The sequence below is a fragment of the Ptychodera flava genome, chromosome 7 (assembly GCF_041260155.1).
Source record: "Ptychodera flava strain L36383 chromosome 7, AS_Pfla_20210202, whole genome shotgun sequence".
NCBI classification, from domain to species: Eukaryota; Metazoa; Hemichordata; class Enteropneusta; family Ptychoderidae; genus Ptychodera; species Ptychodera flava.
The window spans coordinates 46,155,162-46,174,354 of NC_091934.1; the positions used below are offsets into that span (position 1 = coordinate 46,155,162).

General features: G+C 34.9%; 1 protein-coding gene across 1 annotated transcript in view; it reads left to right on the top strand.

Annotated features, from left to right (window-relative positions):
- LOC139137713 (succinyl-CoA:acetate/propanoyl-CoA:succinate CoA transferase-like) overlaps positions 1-10,352 on the top strand; it is a 29,703-nt gene extending 19,351 nt beyond the window's left edge. The window contains exons 3-8 of the mRNA XM_070705956.1: positions 390-629; positions 1,208-1,396; positions 6,108-6,323; positions 8,222-8,359; positions 8,670-8,798; positions 9,275-10,352. Of these exons, the coding sequence (XP_070562057.1) occupies positions 390-629; positions 1,208-1,396; positions 6,108-6,323; positions 8,222-8,359; positions 8,670-8,798; positions 9,275-9,462 (1,100 nt within the window). The 3' untranslated portion in view covers positions 9,463-10,352. The remainder of the gene's footprint in view (positions 1-389; positions 630-1,207; positions 1,397-6,107; positions 6,324-8,221; positions 8,360-8,669; positions 8,799-9,274) is intronic.
- The last annotated feature ends 8,841 nt before the right edge of the window (positions 10,353-19,193 follow it).

Genomic DNA, 19,193 nt, shown 5'->3' on the forward strand with positions numbered 1-19,193 from the left:
ATAAGTGCAGTGCTATAGATGACAATTCAGTATTCTGAACAAGAATTCATTTATCAAGAGTAACATTGCATAATGCAGATGGCTTGCTGTATTAGTAAAGGTTACAATGTGCAATGTTACATGATTTATAGATGAAGAGAAAAAAATGTACATTTCAGAGAACAAATTTAAAATAATGAAAATACTATGACAACTTACAATAAGTGTTTCTTTAACAGACTAAATACAATTGCTTTACACAGACCATGTTGAAAGAATGAGTCTGAATAATGTACGGTACGTCACTTCACGTCTGATTTTAATTAGATCACATCTGAGTGATCTTTGAGATATTAAATGTTGTTAGTCTGCCTTGATACGAATACTTTCGAAAACTCTTTTATCTCCAGGAATTTTTAGAAGTAATTCCTTTTTCATCGGAGCAAACTGCAGAGAACCCATCAATTCCGGAAGGGCGGATTTCACTCCGATATTTCTCAGTGAAATTCCACTGCTGTTCCGTAGGAACATCATCAACCTGGATGTGGCACTGATCCAGGTGAGCCAGCCGGATAATCATGGATTCTGTACTCTAGGACCAAGTGTGGATTGTACCAGAGCAGCCATTCAGAATGCCAGATACATAATAGGTGAGAGAGCAAGGTCGTATAGAATGTAACAATGACTGAAAATTTCTCAAATTTGCTTTTTATGAAATACCATATCTCACAGTATTAGTGTATGGATGATATTGATACAAATTTAAGAATATTTATCAACTAAGTGTTTGGAATGTTAAAGAATTTGAATGGTGCACATATCTTTTCTTTTGCAATAATCCTTACTGAACTTTTAGTAAAAATAAGCTCTTTGCATACCCAGTGTACAGTAGTTTATACTTTAACTTTCAGTTCTGCATGGAGCAATCAAAGCCTTTTTGTGAGTTTTCATTTACTATTATGGTCAGAGACCACTAGAATCATTCATTGATTATTATTCTTTAACCACTTCTGTAAAGGGCCACTAAAAAATCTCCCTTCCATTTTCTTTAGTATTCATATTCAGGGCCACTTGCTGTGATATCAATGGCCAGGGTCCACTTTAGGCTTTCTTTAATAATTTCTGCAGTATTCACATTCAGGAAGTGCTAAAAATTTGGTAAAAGTCATTTCTTTAATCTTGAATTGATTAGGGCTACTAAACTCTCGTATTATTTATTCCGTGATAGGTTTGGTTAATCCTCAGATGCCACGTACATTTGGTGATGGGATTATCCATAAATCTCATTTTGATGCACTGTGTGAAGATGATTTTTCATTACCTGAACATCCAACTCATGCATTGTCTGATGCTGAGAAAGCAATCGGTCGGTACATCGCTGAAAATCTAGTGGAAGATGGTGCTACACTACAGATGGGTAAGTTGTATTACCATTGGATAATTTGTATCATGTGACCAAGGTGTGAGTCAAATTAAGTGATATATACATACCCGTATAAACGTTTTTTGAAAGAAGTACTTTGCTATTGGCTGGACCAAAGTCTCTCTGAATATTAAGTAAATATTCTCTGCATATTCTTTTCCCCTAATTTTATCGTATGCTGAGTTTTGGTTTAATGGCCAATTGTTTTGTTCCTATGTTACATTTTACGAACATTTCCACTCGCAAACTTCCCAACAATTTTAATATTTTATAATCTGAACTGGTATCTTTTTCACATGAATTATTTTTCCACTGTCGTCCATGGCATGTACGTGGATACAGAGTCAGAGATGAGCATAGTTCCTGTCTTCCAACAATCCAATCACTTTCACCGTCCTTAATGAGAGGTTCTACGCTGTCATTTTCCATGTTCTGTCGCACACATTCTAATCTTTTGTTTTCATCTGTTTGTGTAATTTATATAATATAGTTTTATCAAAGTTGTTACATGTAATATGATTCAATAACTTTTAGATCTATATCTGTCAGTTTTGTGATACAAGCAAAACTGTTTGCCACTCAGCAATTATGTCATTATTTGATCATATCTAGAGACATATTTAAACATTTTTAATGTTGATGGAAGAATATTACTGCTATCGACGCACTAATTTATGATCAACAATGTAAATGTGTTGCAATCCAATGTGACTGCAAATGGATCATTTTGTCTATGACTGAAGGCATATTTCAGACAACCACCATGGGTTAAGTTCGGTGAGGGCATTACTTTGTATTTGACGCAGTCCAGCAATAGTGGCATTAGTTTGTATATTTTGATAAAATCCAAGATGGCCACATGTACTTTTAGTATTGATACAGTTTAAGATGGTGTTTTGTTTTGACATGTCTAAACTTCAGTTCCAGTATTATTCAAAAACTGTGCAGATCAGTGGAGGTTTAACCTTTCTACTCAAGGAGAAAGGGTCTTCCGGGGATTATTCCTAATAGCAATCTGTCCACAACCTGAATGATCTCATACTTCACTAATGATTAATGCACAATGCTAACTGTGTCATCTCCTCTTTGTTTCCACATCAGTGCACAGGGTGAACATAAGAGAATGATTTTGATTTTGAATGAGATGTACTCATAGCTTGCAGCATTTTGTGGCACTCTGGCCCTGGGATTCCCATGTCAAATTCAAATTTTCTGAGTTGTATCATTGTAGATCAAGACCTTTAATATTAAGCTTCAAAGATAGGTGTTTTGATGTATACAAAAATGGTATACCCGTTTTAATTGACATGTACATCCCACTCGGTCCACTTTTTATCCATATATCAAAATAATCATGTTTGTCAATAACTGCAAGTATAGAAATTACGGTGAAATTTATCTGCTGAATCCAGTTTTCTCAATTAAAAGTTATAACCTATGACAACATAGTTGTTGTAGCCAAATGATGACAGGTTACCATTGGACGATGCAACAGTGTTTGAGAAATATAATTGAACAAGCTAATATGGTTTGTGAGGACATAATATGAGAACTTCTAATGTTCATTCTGTACATTGTTTATTTGCTTGTTTGTTTTTTTTTTATTTTGCTTATTTAATTTTTATGTATATTCTTTTGTTTATTTTTTGTATTTATTTATTGTGCCCTCATTTCTGTACAAATAAGAAACTGCCAACAAGTTACTCGATCATTAAGAACTTTTCATCACGGTCAAATTTAGTGAGAAATATCCTGTAAATTATATTGTTGCAGTGATATTTAATGAAAGGATGGGCAGGAAGTCCACATGGTAAAGAATGATAATGTACAAAACAAAGAAATAAATGTAGTCATAATTTCAGAAATTGCCATCAATGTTTTGTCTCCTAAAGTTGCATATTTCATCGGCAGAAAAGCTAACTATATGATTTTCTAACCTGCTAACCATGAATAGGGTATGAATGGTTTAAAGAAAATATTGATGGGGATGGTGAGTTACAACATTGTAGCTATTTACATGACGTTTTTGTGTTGCCATGCACTTATGTACAAAAAGTATGCATGACAAATGGATATAAATGTGCGCCTTGCTTTGGCTTGCAAAGTGTTAAAGATGAATCCCGTACAGCTTGGCGCCATTATAATCAAGTGATGCAAGATACCGGTATGTGTGATGAAGTTGCCCTCAGCACCATTTCAAACCAGCATGATTGTTAATACATCAATTTGTTTCAGTATCACTGAGTAGAATTTACCAACTGTGTCTTTCCCTCCCTCTGTCATGTCTGTTTGAGCTGTTTGCAGAATATCACAGTACCCAAAGATTGTTTCTTTTCTGTCAAATCTGTAGGATTCAATGACAGTTTAGTTGTACATAACAGTATGTTTGATCAATGAAACTATCGTAGAGTGGTTCTGTTTCACATTATTCTCTGATCCAAACCTTGGACTAGAATAATACAACAAAAATAATGTCTAAATTTGTCCTATCTTTAAAGTTATCCATTTCACAGTTTACAGGATGAAAAATTTTTTCACTGTCTTGAACAGACTCCAAACTAGCTGAAATAATTGCTTCATTTTTTATGTTGTTTACTTTCATTTTTAGTATCCTTTTGGCACATTTATGCAAAGATCAGAATTATTAGTTATAAATGTAGCCTAGCAACTGTTGTCATGGTCACCAGCAGGCATCAGTATGAACTGTTAAAGTGCACCCAGAAATCATCTCTCCATTGGCTCCCAGCACAGCAAAGTGTTGATGTAAAATATAGCTCCTATTCATGTGAAAAAATGTAAACCAAAAAACAAAAGCCATTGTGGTAGTGCGTAATAAATAGATGTCATAGCTTGTAGTATGTGAATTGTGATATCACAATGGGCAGAGTGTAAGGGATGTTATATTGGCAAGTCTTTGATTTCACAGAAAATAATGTCATGTGATTTTGGAATATTCTTGACAACAATTCACTCAAAGGTGTCCATGTTGTAAACCAGTCAAGCATTTACAACTGTAGTCTCTCAATATGCATAATTCTCATCTGGGCAGCTTGTTGTGTCAATGTCTGAAGCTGTGTGTACTTTGCTGTTTTCATCATAGTTGAAGTAGATCTGTATCGTACGTTTCTTCACTATTTTGTCCGTATGCGATCAATCTCAGAGGACTTGAAAAGACAACACTACACCGTAGCTTAACCCTTTTCCTGCCAGACAGTGTCACTTCCCCATCAGCCAAGTCAGTAAAAAGCGGTATTGAGCCAAAACATGACGTATTTTCACCCACTTGGTTTTGTCTGATATAGCATCTTTAGTCCAAAAATATCAAGTTTACAGTATTTATGTTTTCAACAGCCTTCAAATGTACAGTATTATGTTAAAATACACCAAATGGAATATATTGTGTTTCATTAATTTTAACCATCTTGACCTGATGATGAAATATTGTCTTGACAGGAAAAGAGTTAAAAGATTCTACTTGATGCCAAGCTTATAGACAACCAGTGATAATAAAAAACTGATGTAAGGCCTCTGTAATTCCTTCATATTTAGGGGAAAGGGGCACAGCTTATTGACTTTGCACACTTCAACTTTGGTTAGGATGCAATATTTAGAGAAATGCAAAAGTGTAGGGCTGGGGTGTGACTCAATAAGAGCTGCAAAATAAATGATATTGTATTTGGGTTAAAACAATTGCAATACACAAAGATGGAAAGTCACATAATGTCCCCTCATTCCTTTTAAGTGAAAATGATAATCCTAACTGCAATACAAAATCCAAAAGTTGCATTTGATAGAAACAGTTGTAAAATACTTACACTGGCTTGAATGTTAGCAAAATGCTGTCTCCTATGATGTACATAAAGTGCCAACATTGATTTACTAATACTGGTACAAAGCTTATTGTACCTACTTCTATTCTGAGTAAACCAATATTAAAATTATAATTATGCTGGGTTTTTTTCACAAGCTAGTTATCCCTTACATCTGTCTGAAGTGTATAATTTTGTGTTTTTTTCAGTTCATCAGATTTTCTTCATGTGGAAGCACAAATACCTAAAGTCTCAATATCAAGAAGAATCTTCATACCTAAACTATACCATTTGTAATAATTTCAAACTGTATATTCAGGTTTTCAAATTTTCAAAATGATGATGTTAGATTTTATAAATACTGAATAAAAATTCACGTTTCCAAATGTTTGGTTATTTGCATTGACAAAAGTATTTGTATGACTGCAGTTACAATCTTTCTAATGGTGTAGAGCAGTCTGTCATTTACATACACTATTTGATTGACATTGAGATTTTCATTTTGTATTTATTTATTTTCATTTTGTATTTATTTGGGTTCCTGGCAAATATTGTTGCTAGGACCAAATACTGTATTAATGTTTGGGAGTGTAATCTGTCAGTTATTCTAGGAAACGAACCCTTCCTGCTGATTTTGTTTGCATTTTTTTGTCTAAATGCTGATCACATCTTTCCACCAACATCAAAACTTATGTAAAATGTCATTCTTAAAGATGAAATTAAGCAATTAAAGCAGATATTGTCCCCATCGCAATATTTCTATACTGGTTTATAATTAGTAAAAGTTTAATTTGCAAGAGTTTTGGATTTCTGCACTGTTCTTGGTGTTCAAGTAAAATGAGAAAATGTCATGAAAGTAACACTGTAGCATTGTGTTATTTTACTAATCCACACAGGCATTGGATCTATTCCGGATGCTGTCCTCAATCAACTGTACAATCATCAAAATCTTGGAATCCACTCTGAGATGTTCAGTGATGGAATTCTTGATCTAGTCAAGAGTGGTGCCGTTACTAATGCTCACAAGAAAGTCCACCAGGGAAAGATTGTTGGTGGTTTTTGTGTCGGCACAAGACGACTCTTTGATTTCCTGGATGATAATCCATTTATTGGTGAGTTACTTTCATAACTCTAACCAAAAACTGCTATAATACATTTATTGGTGAGTTACTTTCATAACTCTAACCAAAAACTGGAGATCGATCTTTATCTACAATTTGAATGTAAACAACAACAGCTGATTCTGAATGGGAAGGCAATGTGTCAACAAGCTAAATAACCAGTGTTACAACATGCTTTGGGGAGTAGAACAAGACTTACAATTGAGGTATAAAACGAAAATAGTAAAAAAATCATTGAAATTTAAATTACAGCTACTGGTGTATTAATAAAGTCATCCCCTGGACTTACAGATTTGTCCATCACCAACAAAATACTTGCCTCAATTTCTATCCTAGTACTATTTCACTACCACCATTGTCATCTTTTACAAAACCTGACCTTGCCAAAATAATTCTCTGACCAGCATGCATCAGGCACATTCTAGTACACTCCATTCAGCACACTGTTGACATAATCAAGTAGTAATGAAAGATTGTATGTGATAGCGCCCTCTACAGCTATTTCTGTATTTTCCATGTTCTGGTCCAATGTGTTTTTATGAGCATAAGGTACCTTCAGCATTGTCAGAACTTCTTTTCAAAGAGAAAAAGGAAACATTCTTTTGCCATTTTGTCACTTATTTTCTTGGAAATTGCATTTACAATCATGGGAGGGGCTATGTCATTGACAATGACATGTTTACAAATATTTCTGCTTTTTTTCAACTGAAATTCATTCATTAAGTTATTTGTTGCTGTTTAGTTGCTGTTTACACTTCATTAACCACACTCTTCTAGGCTATACACTAACACATTCCACCAATACAAATTCTCTCCTTGAATGTCATAAGCACAAAACTCAGAATCGGTATAAGAATACATCTGAACACGGTCCCTCCACAAAAGGGAGGGACCGTGATCTGAACAACTTGAATATGAGATCCATGGTTACCAATTTAGATATATACATGTGTGGTATATCTGTAAACAAGTGACATCTTATAGCACCAAAGACATTTGGTTTCAGAATGTGGCAAAAGCAACATGTTTGGCAGGTTGTGCTCACTTTTTTCTAAGCACCTGACATCACGTCTTTGTTTTATGACCAAAGACTGTAGCATATATGCTTACTTGGATTTGGTCCTGTTATCCAGTGTTTCACTTATTGCTCTCCAATTGTGTTTTTAAATTTATTTTTTAATACATGTATTCAAATGTATTGATGGACATGGATTCCCCACTTTGACTTTGTGCATTAAGTTTTGTTCTTTCAGACTGATGCTGATCTATGATACAGTATGTATCTCTTACAGAGAACACTACATTAACCCGTAAAGCCATTTGGCAAAATGCCTAGTGAGACAGGGAGTCTTTTGGCCAGATAACAAATAAATTGGCGATCAACTTCACTGGTTGGGTACAGCAATTGCAAACACTAAAATCAGCGGGTAATCTCAATCGGTGTCAATTGTGAATTATTCTTCATTCGATTCAGTTTATTTTCTAAGATACATCATGAGAGAAATGGTTTGTACCACTGTGCGATGTTTACGCAGCCTGTAGTATCAGTATCAATTTTATGGCCAGAGTTGGGCTTCCTGCTGACTTTTGTATTACAATCGCTGTACCAGACCACTGAAGTTGACCGCCAATTTACTTGTTATCTGGCCAAATGACTCTCTGTTTTACAAGGCATTTTGCTAAATGGCTTGACAGGTTCATGTGGCGTTCTCTGTAAAACAGTAACATTAAACAATAAGAATATTATGTTTTAACCTGTTCAACCCCGATTCCCTGTAAACATGTCCACACTCACCATTGATAACAATGGGTTTGGGCCAAACCATGGTGGTGAAAGGGTTAAACTAAGCTGATCAACTTTTGAATTTTTTTTTTCCATTCAATTGCAGTCATGTGTGACATAGCATTTGTCAACAATACAGCTGTCATTTCCCAGAATCCCAGAGTGACAGCCATCAATTCCTGCATTGAAGTTGACCTGACCGGACAGGTCGTTGCAGATTCCATTGGTACACGAATGTATTCAGGTCAGTGCCATTGCTGTCAGCTAACAATTAATGAAACAGCATGTTGGACATAAGAATATTTTGCAGACCAAAGGTATTTTTGCCTTAAAATGCGTAAAACTCAACATTGGAAGTTCAAATATTTCAAAGTTTTTTGTAAGTTCAAAGATCACATTGATTGTACATAATAATTTGTTATTTTCCCAATGAGAAGCACATTTGCTATTTTTAGTTAATTCTTTTTTTTTAAAATTTGGAATGTTCTCAAATTTAATCATGGGCTGCATCATTTGCAATCCTTCTAATGATTTTGTGTTTTGTATCACTGTAGGTGTTGGAGGGCAAGTAGATTTCATCAGAGGAGCTGCCCTTGGACTTGATGGTCGTGGCAAACCAATCATAGCATTGCCTTCAACCACAAAGAAAGGCGACTCAAAGATTGTACCTTTCTTGAAAGAAGGTAAGTTATGCCATTTTTTAAAGCCACATGGATCTCATTAATGTCAGGAACAGAAAAAAAGAATAAAATCATATATAAGTACTCTACTTCCCAGCAATGAACATGCTGAGTTGACAATGAGTTGCTTCCGTACTATATCAATTGAAATCTTTCACATTCCATCAACATTCCAGTCAAATTAACATTGCTCTGTACTTTAGACCATGAACTCTTTGTGTGATTCATGAATAAAGTTCCATTAAAATGTTCTATTGATAAAACATTTCTGTTTTCACCATGCTAACTCTTGATGAATCCATCAACATATAAACTGGTACACATTTCCTACCTCCTACTGTGTATGATATAGCTCTGCAAGTTTAGTTGCTGTTCAAATTGTAATAGCATTTTTCTTCTGTCTTGTTTTTTCTAATTACCAGTAGATTTAAATACCACATATCAATATTTTAACAAAATTTCCTCTGCTTAATTCACAGGTGGTGGTATCGTAACAACTCGTGCTCACGTCCACTACATCGTGACAGAATATGGCATTGCTTACCTGTTTGGAAAGAACTTGCGCCAGCGAGCACATGCTTTGATAAACATAGCCCACCCTGATCACAGAGAGGAGTTAGAAAGAGCAGCGTTTGAGAGATTAAAGTGTATGCCATCTGCTGATTAAGTGGTATTTCCATTTTCACTCGGTAACCATGGTAGCAGACTCAAAGCATGAGCACTAGATGTTCAATATTTCTGTTTGACTTTCAAATCTAGACAAAGTCCTTATAAAGAACTTTCTCTATTTTCAAAAGCAAACAAAACAATTCTGAAAATATTAAGCAAACATGTCAAAAATGTAAAATAGGCTTATGATAAAATTTATTTATAGAATCATTGATTTGACTGAAAGATAAAATTTAAAACCTAATGTGTATTGCTTGACGAAAAATTTCATCAGTACTTCAGAAAAAGAATTAGCTAATATACTCATCAGCTAACAATTTATTTGAATCTCTGCCAACTTCATGAAATATGACTTTCAAAATCAACAGTCACTGCGTATCAACAATGCAAATTCTTCAGAAAAGTCCTTCATAACTTCAATATTATTTTGTTCTAATAATTTGGACTTGTAAGGTAATTATTGTCACCAATTTCATTGGACATAAGAAATTAATTCACAACTGTAACCTGATGACAAGCTCCCTCTGTGGCGACATTTGTGAAAGTATCATGTCAATGTTTATAGGAACTGTCATCAAACTCCTTTGCATTGCTTCTAGAGTGTTTACATTCTCAGATTTCGTTTTTTATTCCCCTTGGTCTTGAAAAATACTGCTTTTGTAGTGTAATATAAGTATGTATTAAAAACTCACATGTCAGTGAATTTCAATAACATCTATTGTTGAACTTCCAGGGTGCTTGAATTCTAAGAGTTCACTTGTTGTGTCCATGGTCATGGAGAATACTGGTATGGTTTTGTAGGGTAATATAAGTATGTGTTAACCATTCATGTGTCAGTGAATTTCAGTAGGATCTATTGTTAAAGCCTCCAGGTGCTTGCATTCTCAGGTTTAAGTTGTGTCCCTTTCACCACCATGGTTTGTCCCAAACCCCTTGTTTTCTATGGTAAAGTTGGACCTGTATACAGGGAACTGGGGGTGAAAGGGTTAAGTTGTGTCCATGGTGATGAAGAATACCGCGTTTAAGTTTATTTTTCCCTTTTGGACGTTGTCCCAGACAATATAGTTGTGTTTGAATCATCCATGTGTCATTGCATGCAGAGTTTAATTTGTACAAGGTTTATCAATTGTTGCTGCAAGAGAGATTGCATCCTCAGATTTCAGTTGTTGTGTCCCATCTTCTTGGAAGATGCTAAAATTTTTATTTATTTTTCACCTTAAGTTGTTGTCCCAGGCAATGCAGTTCTGTACTAACCACTTCATTAAATGATATTGCCATACATATGAGGAAACACTTTATAGTTAAATAAATTTCCAGTCATTTACTAAATTCTAGACTTTGTGAATTTTAGGTCATGAATCAATAATTAGTGTTCAAACCCAAGAGGTTACTGACAGAGAATATTACAACATAAGTACAAGTAGCACTAGCCTTAAAAATAATATATCTTTAAGATTGCTGTGCAAAATTGTTGTGATCAAACATGTATACATCTTTATCTAGTTTATTCTAATCAAAGATGTCTGGAATGTTTGTCATATGAAACTGAAATATTGGATATCATTTTTGCAAAATATCTAGGTACATGTGCTTTTGTGGACTAGTGCACTTCATGATACATTGCATGCACTGTATTTCAATTAATTCATTGTTTTCTCATTCACATAGGAATGTCAGTATTTTATCAATTTTATTGTATGGCTGCACTTCAAGAATTTATACTTGGCTAACTTTCAAGATGAAAATCTGATACACATTATCCAATAGTAGTATTGCTTGTAACAAAGACAATTGGTACGTTCAGACTGACGACTTTGCGTCGGCCCAGGTCCCGACCAGGGCCGGGGCCGACGTAAAAAACCAATGTGGACACGCTGAGTCGGCCCTGGGCCGACTCAGTTTGGTCCCGGTTAGAAGGGGGGGTTCAGGGCCGACTCAGGGCCGACGCAAAATTTGGTCCGACGCAAATCGCCAGTGTGGACACGTTACGTCGGCCCTGGTCCCAGTTGACCAGGCCTCCGCTATGGATCGAAGTTGAACTAGTCACACTATTCGCACAAAACAAACGACGTTTGAAACTAAAGTTTACACCTATCGAAAGTTTTCAATCCAGTCTTTACATTTTAATATCATCCCATGTACGCTGAACTTCCCACCAACCTTTGTTCCGCAAACGAGACCATGTCATTCGATTCCACAGTGCACGTAATAGACTAGAGAGGCATGTCAAAATGCCGCGCACTGGTTATTTCTCCACCGCGGTCTTATATATACCATATGCTCATCCAATAAATGGTGAAGATCTCTCCGATGATTAAAAGGGTGAGTGGTAGTCATATTTGCCCTTCTTGTGCGTAAAAACACAGGAAAATCATGAACAGTAGAAACAGCGTGCCATATTCAAATGCGCCATTTTGAACTTTGACAGGTCAGAGGTCACAAAGGAAGGTAAAGTTACGTCGGCCCTAATTCTGGTACCGGTAAGTGTGGACACGGACCAAATTTAATCCCAAAAGGACAATTATTTTGCGTCGGCCCAAATTTCAGTTGGGTTGCCAATGTGAACAAGATATATGACATACTTGAAACATTTGGTCACATGTTGGTTAAAATGTATCTCTAGGTTAGGCAACATACTATATGTATCAAAATTCAAACCAATAATGTGATACACTTTGTCCAATAGTAGCATTGCTTGTAGCAGTGTTGATATGATATTTCAAACATCATAGTCCACTTTTGATACAAATGTATCTTTAGGATAAGCAACATGCATTTTTTATGCATGAATATTTGGTAGTGAAAATATTGGCCCTTCAAGAATAAACTTAGCTACACATTTGATTACCACATTTACTGTACATGTGATAACCTCAGAATTAGTGCTTTTACATACTTATTTTAATGCAGTTCATTTTATGTTGTCAAACTTGTCATGTATTTTGTATTGTATTTATACATTTATATTTTTGCTTGTTTGTACTCAGATAGGCAGTGTTGCCTCTAATTATATTACAAAAATGCATCTTTGTTCACAGAACCTTGTAGCAAAAATTTACAAAAAATAATATTTAATGTCGTTTTAAAAGACACAATAGGGTGCTGATCCTAAGTTAGAATTTACAAAATAATAGCTTTTAAAGCTTTATATAATATGGGATATATTTGCAAAATTGTCTCAATTAGCCTCTATATTTTATCATATTTCTGTTCGGCAGTGTATTTCAAGAGGACAAAATAGGGATTCTGATAATGATGAAGACAAATACAAAAATAAAGTCCTCAGCTTTGTCATGTTATTTAAGATGATGAGAAAGTATAATGAATGGAGAGTTTAATGATGGATGAAGCTAAATAGTGTTATGTAAATTTTGCAGATTTTTGTGATGTGTGTGAATTTTGCATGATCTGTAATTACAATCATCTGATGGTGATTCCAATCATATGATTTAATGATCTTATCATGAATCATCTGGTCATGAAGTGTGATCCTAATAATGTGATTTTGATCCTGTCATTTATTTTTCAGTGAAGTCCTGTACAGTTTTGACTTGTAATATATAATGGCTTGTAAGTTAATAAAAGTAGACTTTAATGCAGTATGAAACAGTTTTCTCCCAGTGTAATATCTCTCTGTAACTGGCCATATGTTTTAGTTAGAAGGTCAATGTCAGCTATAATTTATTAGTCCCTAAGGACGAAGTCCGGGGGGGGGGGACTTATAGATTTGCAATGTCTGTGCGTCCGTCTGTGCGGATATCTCAGACATGCCATGGTCAATTTCTTTCAAACTTTGCACAAGGATAGTACCCTACCCCATACAGATGCACGTCGATTTGTTTCACAATGCAATCAAATTTGGCCGTGTTAGAGGACTTTTTAGTTTACACCTCCATAGACTCCCATGTATAAGGCAGTTCTCCATAGACTTCCATGTATAAGGCAGTTCTCCATAGACTCCCATGTATAAGTCTCTTCTCCATAGACTCTCATGTATAAGGTCAACAAAAATGAAAATTTAGTTTCTCATCGTATTCATATTGCAAAAAGGATGCAGTGACACAGTTTTTAGTCCCCACGGATGAAGTCCAGGGGGTATATAGATTGGGTCATGTCCGTCCATCCGTGAGTCCATCCATTCACGCAGATATCTCAGACATTTTGACGAAATGTCAGGTGACCTTGTGACCTTTGACCTCAAATATACATATTTGTCCATAACTCAGTAACCACAAGTGCTACACTCTTCATACATAGTATGATGGGACACCTTATGACGCCACATATTGTACCTCATTAATTATGCACATACCTAATTTTGAGCGAGCCAATAGAGCTAAGGGTCTGATTTTTGGTATATAGGGATAACTTAGCGATACAATTTTTTTGACAAAATGTCACGTGACTTCAATGACCTTTGACCTCAAATATACATATTTGTCCATAACTCAGTAACCACAAGTGCTACACCCTTCATATTTGGTATGATGGGAGACCTTATAAGGCCACATACAGTACCTCATTAATTATGTGCCTATCTAATTCTGAGCGAGCCAATAGAGCTGGATGTCTGATTTTTGGTATGTAGGGATAACTATAGGACAGAAATTTTTGACAAAATGTCATGTGACCTCGATGACCTTTTACCTAAAACATACGTTTTTGTCAATAAATAAGTAACCACAAGTTCTATGTCCTTTATATTTAGTAGGATGGGAGACCTTATGACAACACATGCTTTACCTTATTAATTATGTACACATCTAATTCTGGGCAAGCGAATAGAGCTTGAGGTCTGATTTTTGGCATATAGGGATTATTAGCAATACAATTTTTTTTTCCAAATGTCACGTGACCGCAATGACCTTTGACCTTGATTATACATATATATGCATAACTCCGTAACCACAAGTTCTATACCCTCCAATTTTGATAGGATATTAGACCTTAAGATGTCACATCTTGTACCTCATTTATTATGCACATATGTATTTCTTGGCTGGCCAATACAGCTAGAGGTCTGATCTTTTTTCCTGATTTAGAACCATAACTTAGACATGCCTCATGTGTTTCAAATTGGGAACAACGACATAGACCTATGTGCCCATAGATCTCAACATATACACTCCAGGGATACTTCTTAATGACCACATTTCCCTGCCCCATCAAGACTAATACTCCTATTACAAGTGGGGACTATGTCATTGTCAATGACTTGTTGATATATGTTTCAAAAGGATTGCCTTGTCAAGAGTATTTATTGCTGAACTAAAGTTTTTACAAGATTTTTCTGATGTGATGCTTGTTTAAACTCAGTTTCCACTTTTTACCACCTTGATTTTTGTGAAAATCAAAATTTAACTTTTCCCCCCACCATACAGCAACCATCTTTAATGTCAATTATTAGTAATTTTTACTTTTAGAATGATTTAAAATTCCTTGAGCAAAAGTTTAAAACTTTCTGAACTAAGGCATGTGTTATCTCCACTAGTATTATCATGTGTTTTGCCACAGTTCTTCCGAACACCAGTTGGGAAACATCTATTGTTTTAATGTGTGAAGTACCGGATTGAGAATTTTATGCGTATTATGGTTTGGCATCTGTATTTCATACCCATTTTCGTTGCTTTTTTCTTTGAACATTTATTACCCAGAACCACTGATATTTACTCTAATACGTGAAGCCTAAGTCAACCATTTCAAAAAGTGAACTGTCCATTAGGTTTTGGAGAGATCGGTCATTTGGTTTTGTTGTTTTGATTTCTGTAAAACGAAATGGCGGTTACGGTAGCTCGCCTGCGTTCCAATGCAATAAATGCCGTTTTCTCACTTTACCATTAGTCACCTAATAATAAACTTTTACAACAGGTATCATATGAAATGTGGTGTTTATTTTGTGGGGGTGGATTGTATTCAAACCAAAATGAAGCCCTACAATTACAAACACAGACATCTTATCAAACCATAAGGCGCATTGCAACAATAGGGACCCAGGCATTTCCCAACCGATGTGTGGAGGGACTGTGGTTTTGCCAACTTCACTTCTTTCACCACTGTTCAAGGTAAAATTGTAGGTGACTTGGCAGTTTAGTTCGTTGTATATCATTCTTTGATAAAGTTTGAACAGAGTACAAAACTGTTCCCTGTTATTACTCTCTCTTGTCAGGATTTGATCCATTTCATTTTGTTATCTCAATAGCAGTAAGTAATATTTTTGGTGTAATCTTTTTGTTGTCAAACCCATCATATTTGTTTGTTATGCAGTCAGATAGAGAGGTACATCTTAAATTTAACCCTTTCACCCTATATCCCAGTGTAGAGGTCCAACTTGCCAAGAAAACAAGTCTTGGGCCAAACCATGTTGGCGGATGGAAGGATACTTATGTACCTACCGGGTACTTTATTTGCATCATCATTGTGGGGAAACTTGCAATGGAATGCCCCAATGCCAAAGACAATGTGTGAATGACATTGACAAAGTCATGGATGTCAAAATTTAAAGACTTTTGCTCAAAATTTTCCCAAGGAAACCTTTAACCATACCACAGCAACAAATTACCCAATATTTACCGACATTTGAATTTAAATGGCTGTCATCCCTTACTCTATGAAGTAAAATTAACTTTATCGACTTTCACAAAAATAGCCGCTGAAAACTTAAGTTACTCCGTAAGCTTCAAATGAGCCCCTGCAAAGTCATAGACTATTAAAGTTGAGCTTTAGGGTCCAAGTATCTGTTCCAGATGCATTCTGCCGTAAACTATACACACCTAACAACAGTACATCAAGCAACTAAAGTGTTCAAACTGATATCACTCACAACATGCCATACACCAATCCAAGAAAACAGCTGTGTATGTATGTCATGCCATCAACCATCATATTCTGCACTTTGTGAGTGGAACTAAAATCTCATGACACTTCAATTATTTTGATGTAATTTTATTACAAAATTGTTTCACTCAAATGTACTCACATATAACCACTCATCCACTGAATAGATGGACTTCACAGAAAATCATTGTTTCTTTTTGCAAAAGAAGTTACATTATTTCTGACATACCGGTATGTTGACCACTGGGATAAATTATTTCAGAGATATGTCAGTTTTTTTCCCTCTTTACCAGCAAAACTTATCAAATAAACTCACTCTTTGTAACAAATGCTGGAAAAAAGTCAAGAGAATGCATCTTTACAAAACAGTGTAAAAGTGCAAAATGATGTTAAAATACATTACTGTTATGTTAGTAATAACATCTTTTACCAGGTTTCACACTACCTTATTGTGATTTATCGTGGAACTAGTACAAGAGTTCTCCAATGAGTAGAACTGTGCCACTAGAATACAGCAGTGATATTACTAACAAACTTTACAACTCTATGATTTCATCTAGATCCCAAAATTGACAGCACCATGTTTTAAAATGTCACAATCTAGACTCAGAAAATATCTTGAGCTTCATTCAATGTAATCAATATTTGAAAAAACACATTGTTGACTTCTGAAACTTTTTTTGAAAGTATACATTTCTTTACAAAGTATCTACACTTTGAAAAACATCAGGTTTTACTTGAAAATGATGATGATGTCAAAACCCTCTGGTATACAACAATGTGATAGACATTTGACCCAACTTGACCTGTGCTGAGGTAATATCATGAAAATACAGGTACAGTAGGACACTCCGCAACTCAATAAATGCAGGAGCATTGTGCAAGACATACAAAACTAACCCGGCTTGAGAAAACTTTGTAAAATTTTGATCCTATTAAAAGCTTACTTAGGTCTGACAGAACAGTCCTGTTTAACAATCATTAAGTATTTTACAAAATCGCCCTTTAAGAAGGACATTTTAAACACTCAGTGCAAGTATTCAAATTAAAGTTCAGCACTGAAAGAAGGCTATCTGTCATGTCTTGTCAAGGTACGGAAAAGTGGTCGTGTGAGGGCGCTTGTCCAGCAGAAGCTCAAAGTTCTCCGCAGCACATGTTACAAGATCACCATATTACACATTTTTAATACTTCTAGCATTAATGCACAGAGAAGTATTCATATGTAAATAATGTAAAATTTCTATTTCAGCTCCAGCAAGGTCTGAAAACTTGTTAGTGTTGTTGTTGCTTTGTCAACTTCCTCTGCCACCAGAAATGTCAAAATACCCAGTATTTGGCTTATGAACACAATCTGTACAGATGTGTCTATCAGTTGAAATAAAGATGGAATTGCTGTCTAAGAACTGAATTCAAATGTCATCAATAAACCAATATATCTAACGCATATCCCCACTGTGCTAACAAACCATATTCCTTGTACTTTAACACTCCAGGGACTACAAGTAGCTGATACACAGAACAAATATACTGAGAAAAACGATCAGAAATTAAAGTTATTGTAAATAACATTTTCATTGATTTCATTGATTGACAACTTTGATTGATTGATGGGATACCTGTTTTAAAAATATTTCAAAATCTGTTGATTATTTCTTAAGATATGCTAGCAGACGGTGCATTGAAGTCAGAAGCAGCTTGGGCTGATCGTGTCAGTAAGTAGATAGGATTCTTAATAACACTGAATGAGAGCAATCATGAAAGTAGCAATTGAAACTATTAATCAATTTATAGACATCTACAATGCAGTAAAATAAAGCTGATTAGATGCCAGTGATGATAGCCAGCTATTAGAGTCAAAAAGATATATTTAAATCTACCTCCGGAGAAAAAGAGACATGCCGAACAGACAGGTAGAGTGAACTTGAAAGCATCTTGCCTAGAAAGTCTGTCCCTAATAGTAAGATGTTTCAGTCAGAAAGACATCAAAGAGTAATGCTGGCTTCAATTGTGCGCTGTGTGACATACATGTAATTCATGTGTTATCCCCAGAGCAACAACAGAGTGGTGGCCGCTACTCTTTAATTTTTGGTATTAGAAATTCATTAACATAACAATCACATTTATTGTTATGCAAATTAGCCATCACTCTACTAGAAAATCCAGGGGAGAACATTGAATTCTTTTTAAAACTGACGTACAAAATTTGATATGTCATATGTCTATATCATCAGCAAGAAAACAATGAAATGTCAATGTGAATCCAATCCCATTAAATGTCAATATGAACTCTCAATCCTATGGATTTACAAACTTTCAAGAAATACCGTTAAACCTTTAAATACATTATTATGACTATACTGAATGAAAAATTTCGTTTTCCATGTATAAAAACATTTTCCTTGAACTCTGTCAAAAACTCTACTTAATGTTCAACTTTACTGCCTGTAAACCAGTACTCATTCTTAATTTGATCTATTCATTTCTACTCATTCTTAATTTGATCTATTCATTTCTACTCATTCTTAATTTGATCTATTCATTTCTACTCATTCTTAATTTGATCTATTCATTTCTACTCATTCTTAATTTGATCTATTCATTTCTACTCATTCTTAATTTGATCTATTCATTTCTACTCATTCTTAGTTTGATCTATTCATTTCTACTCATTCTTAATTTGATCTATTCATTTCTACTCATTCTTAATTTGATCTATTCATTTCTACTCATTCTTAATTTGATCTATTCATTTCTACTCATTCTTAATTTGATCTATTCATTTCTACTCATTTTCTTGTGTTGCAAACTTGTTCTATTTATATATCAACAAATTATGTCAATGACATGCAGTTTTTTTTAACAGGTCAGTTGTGACACATTTCTATTTTATTTTTG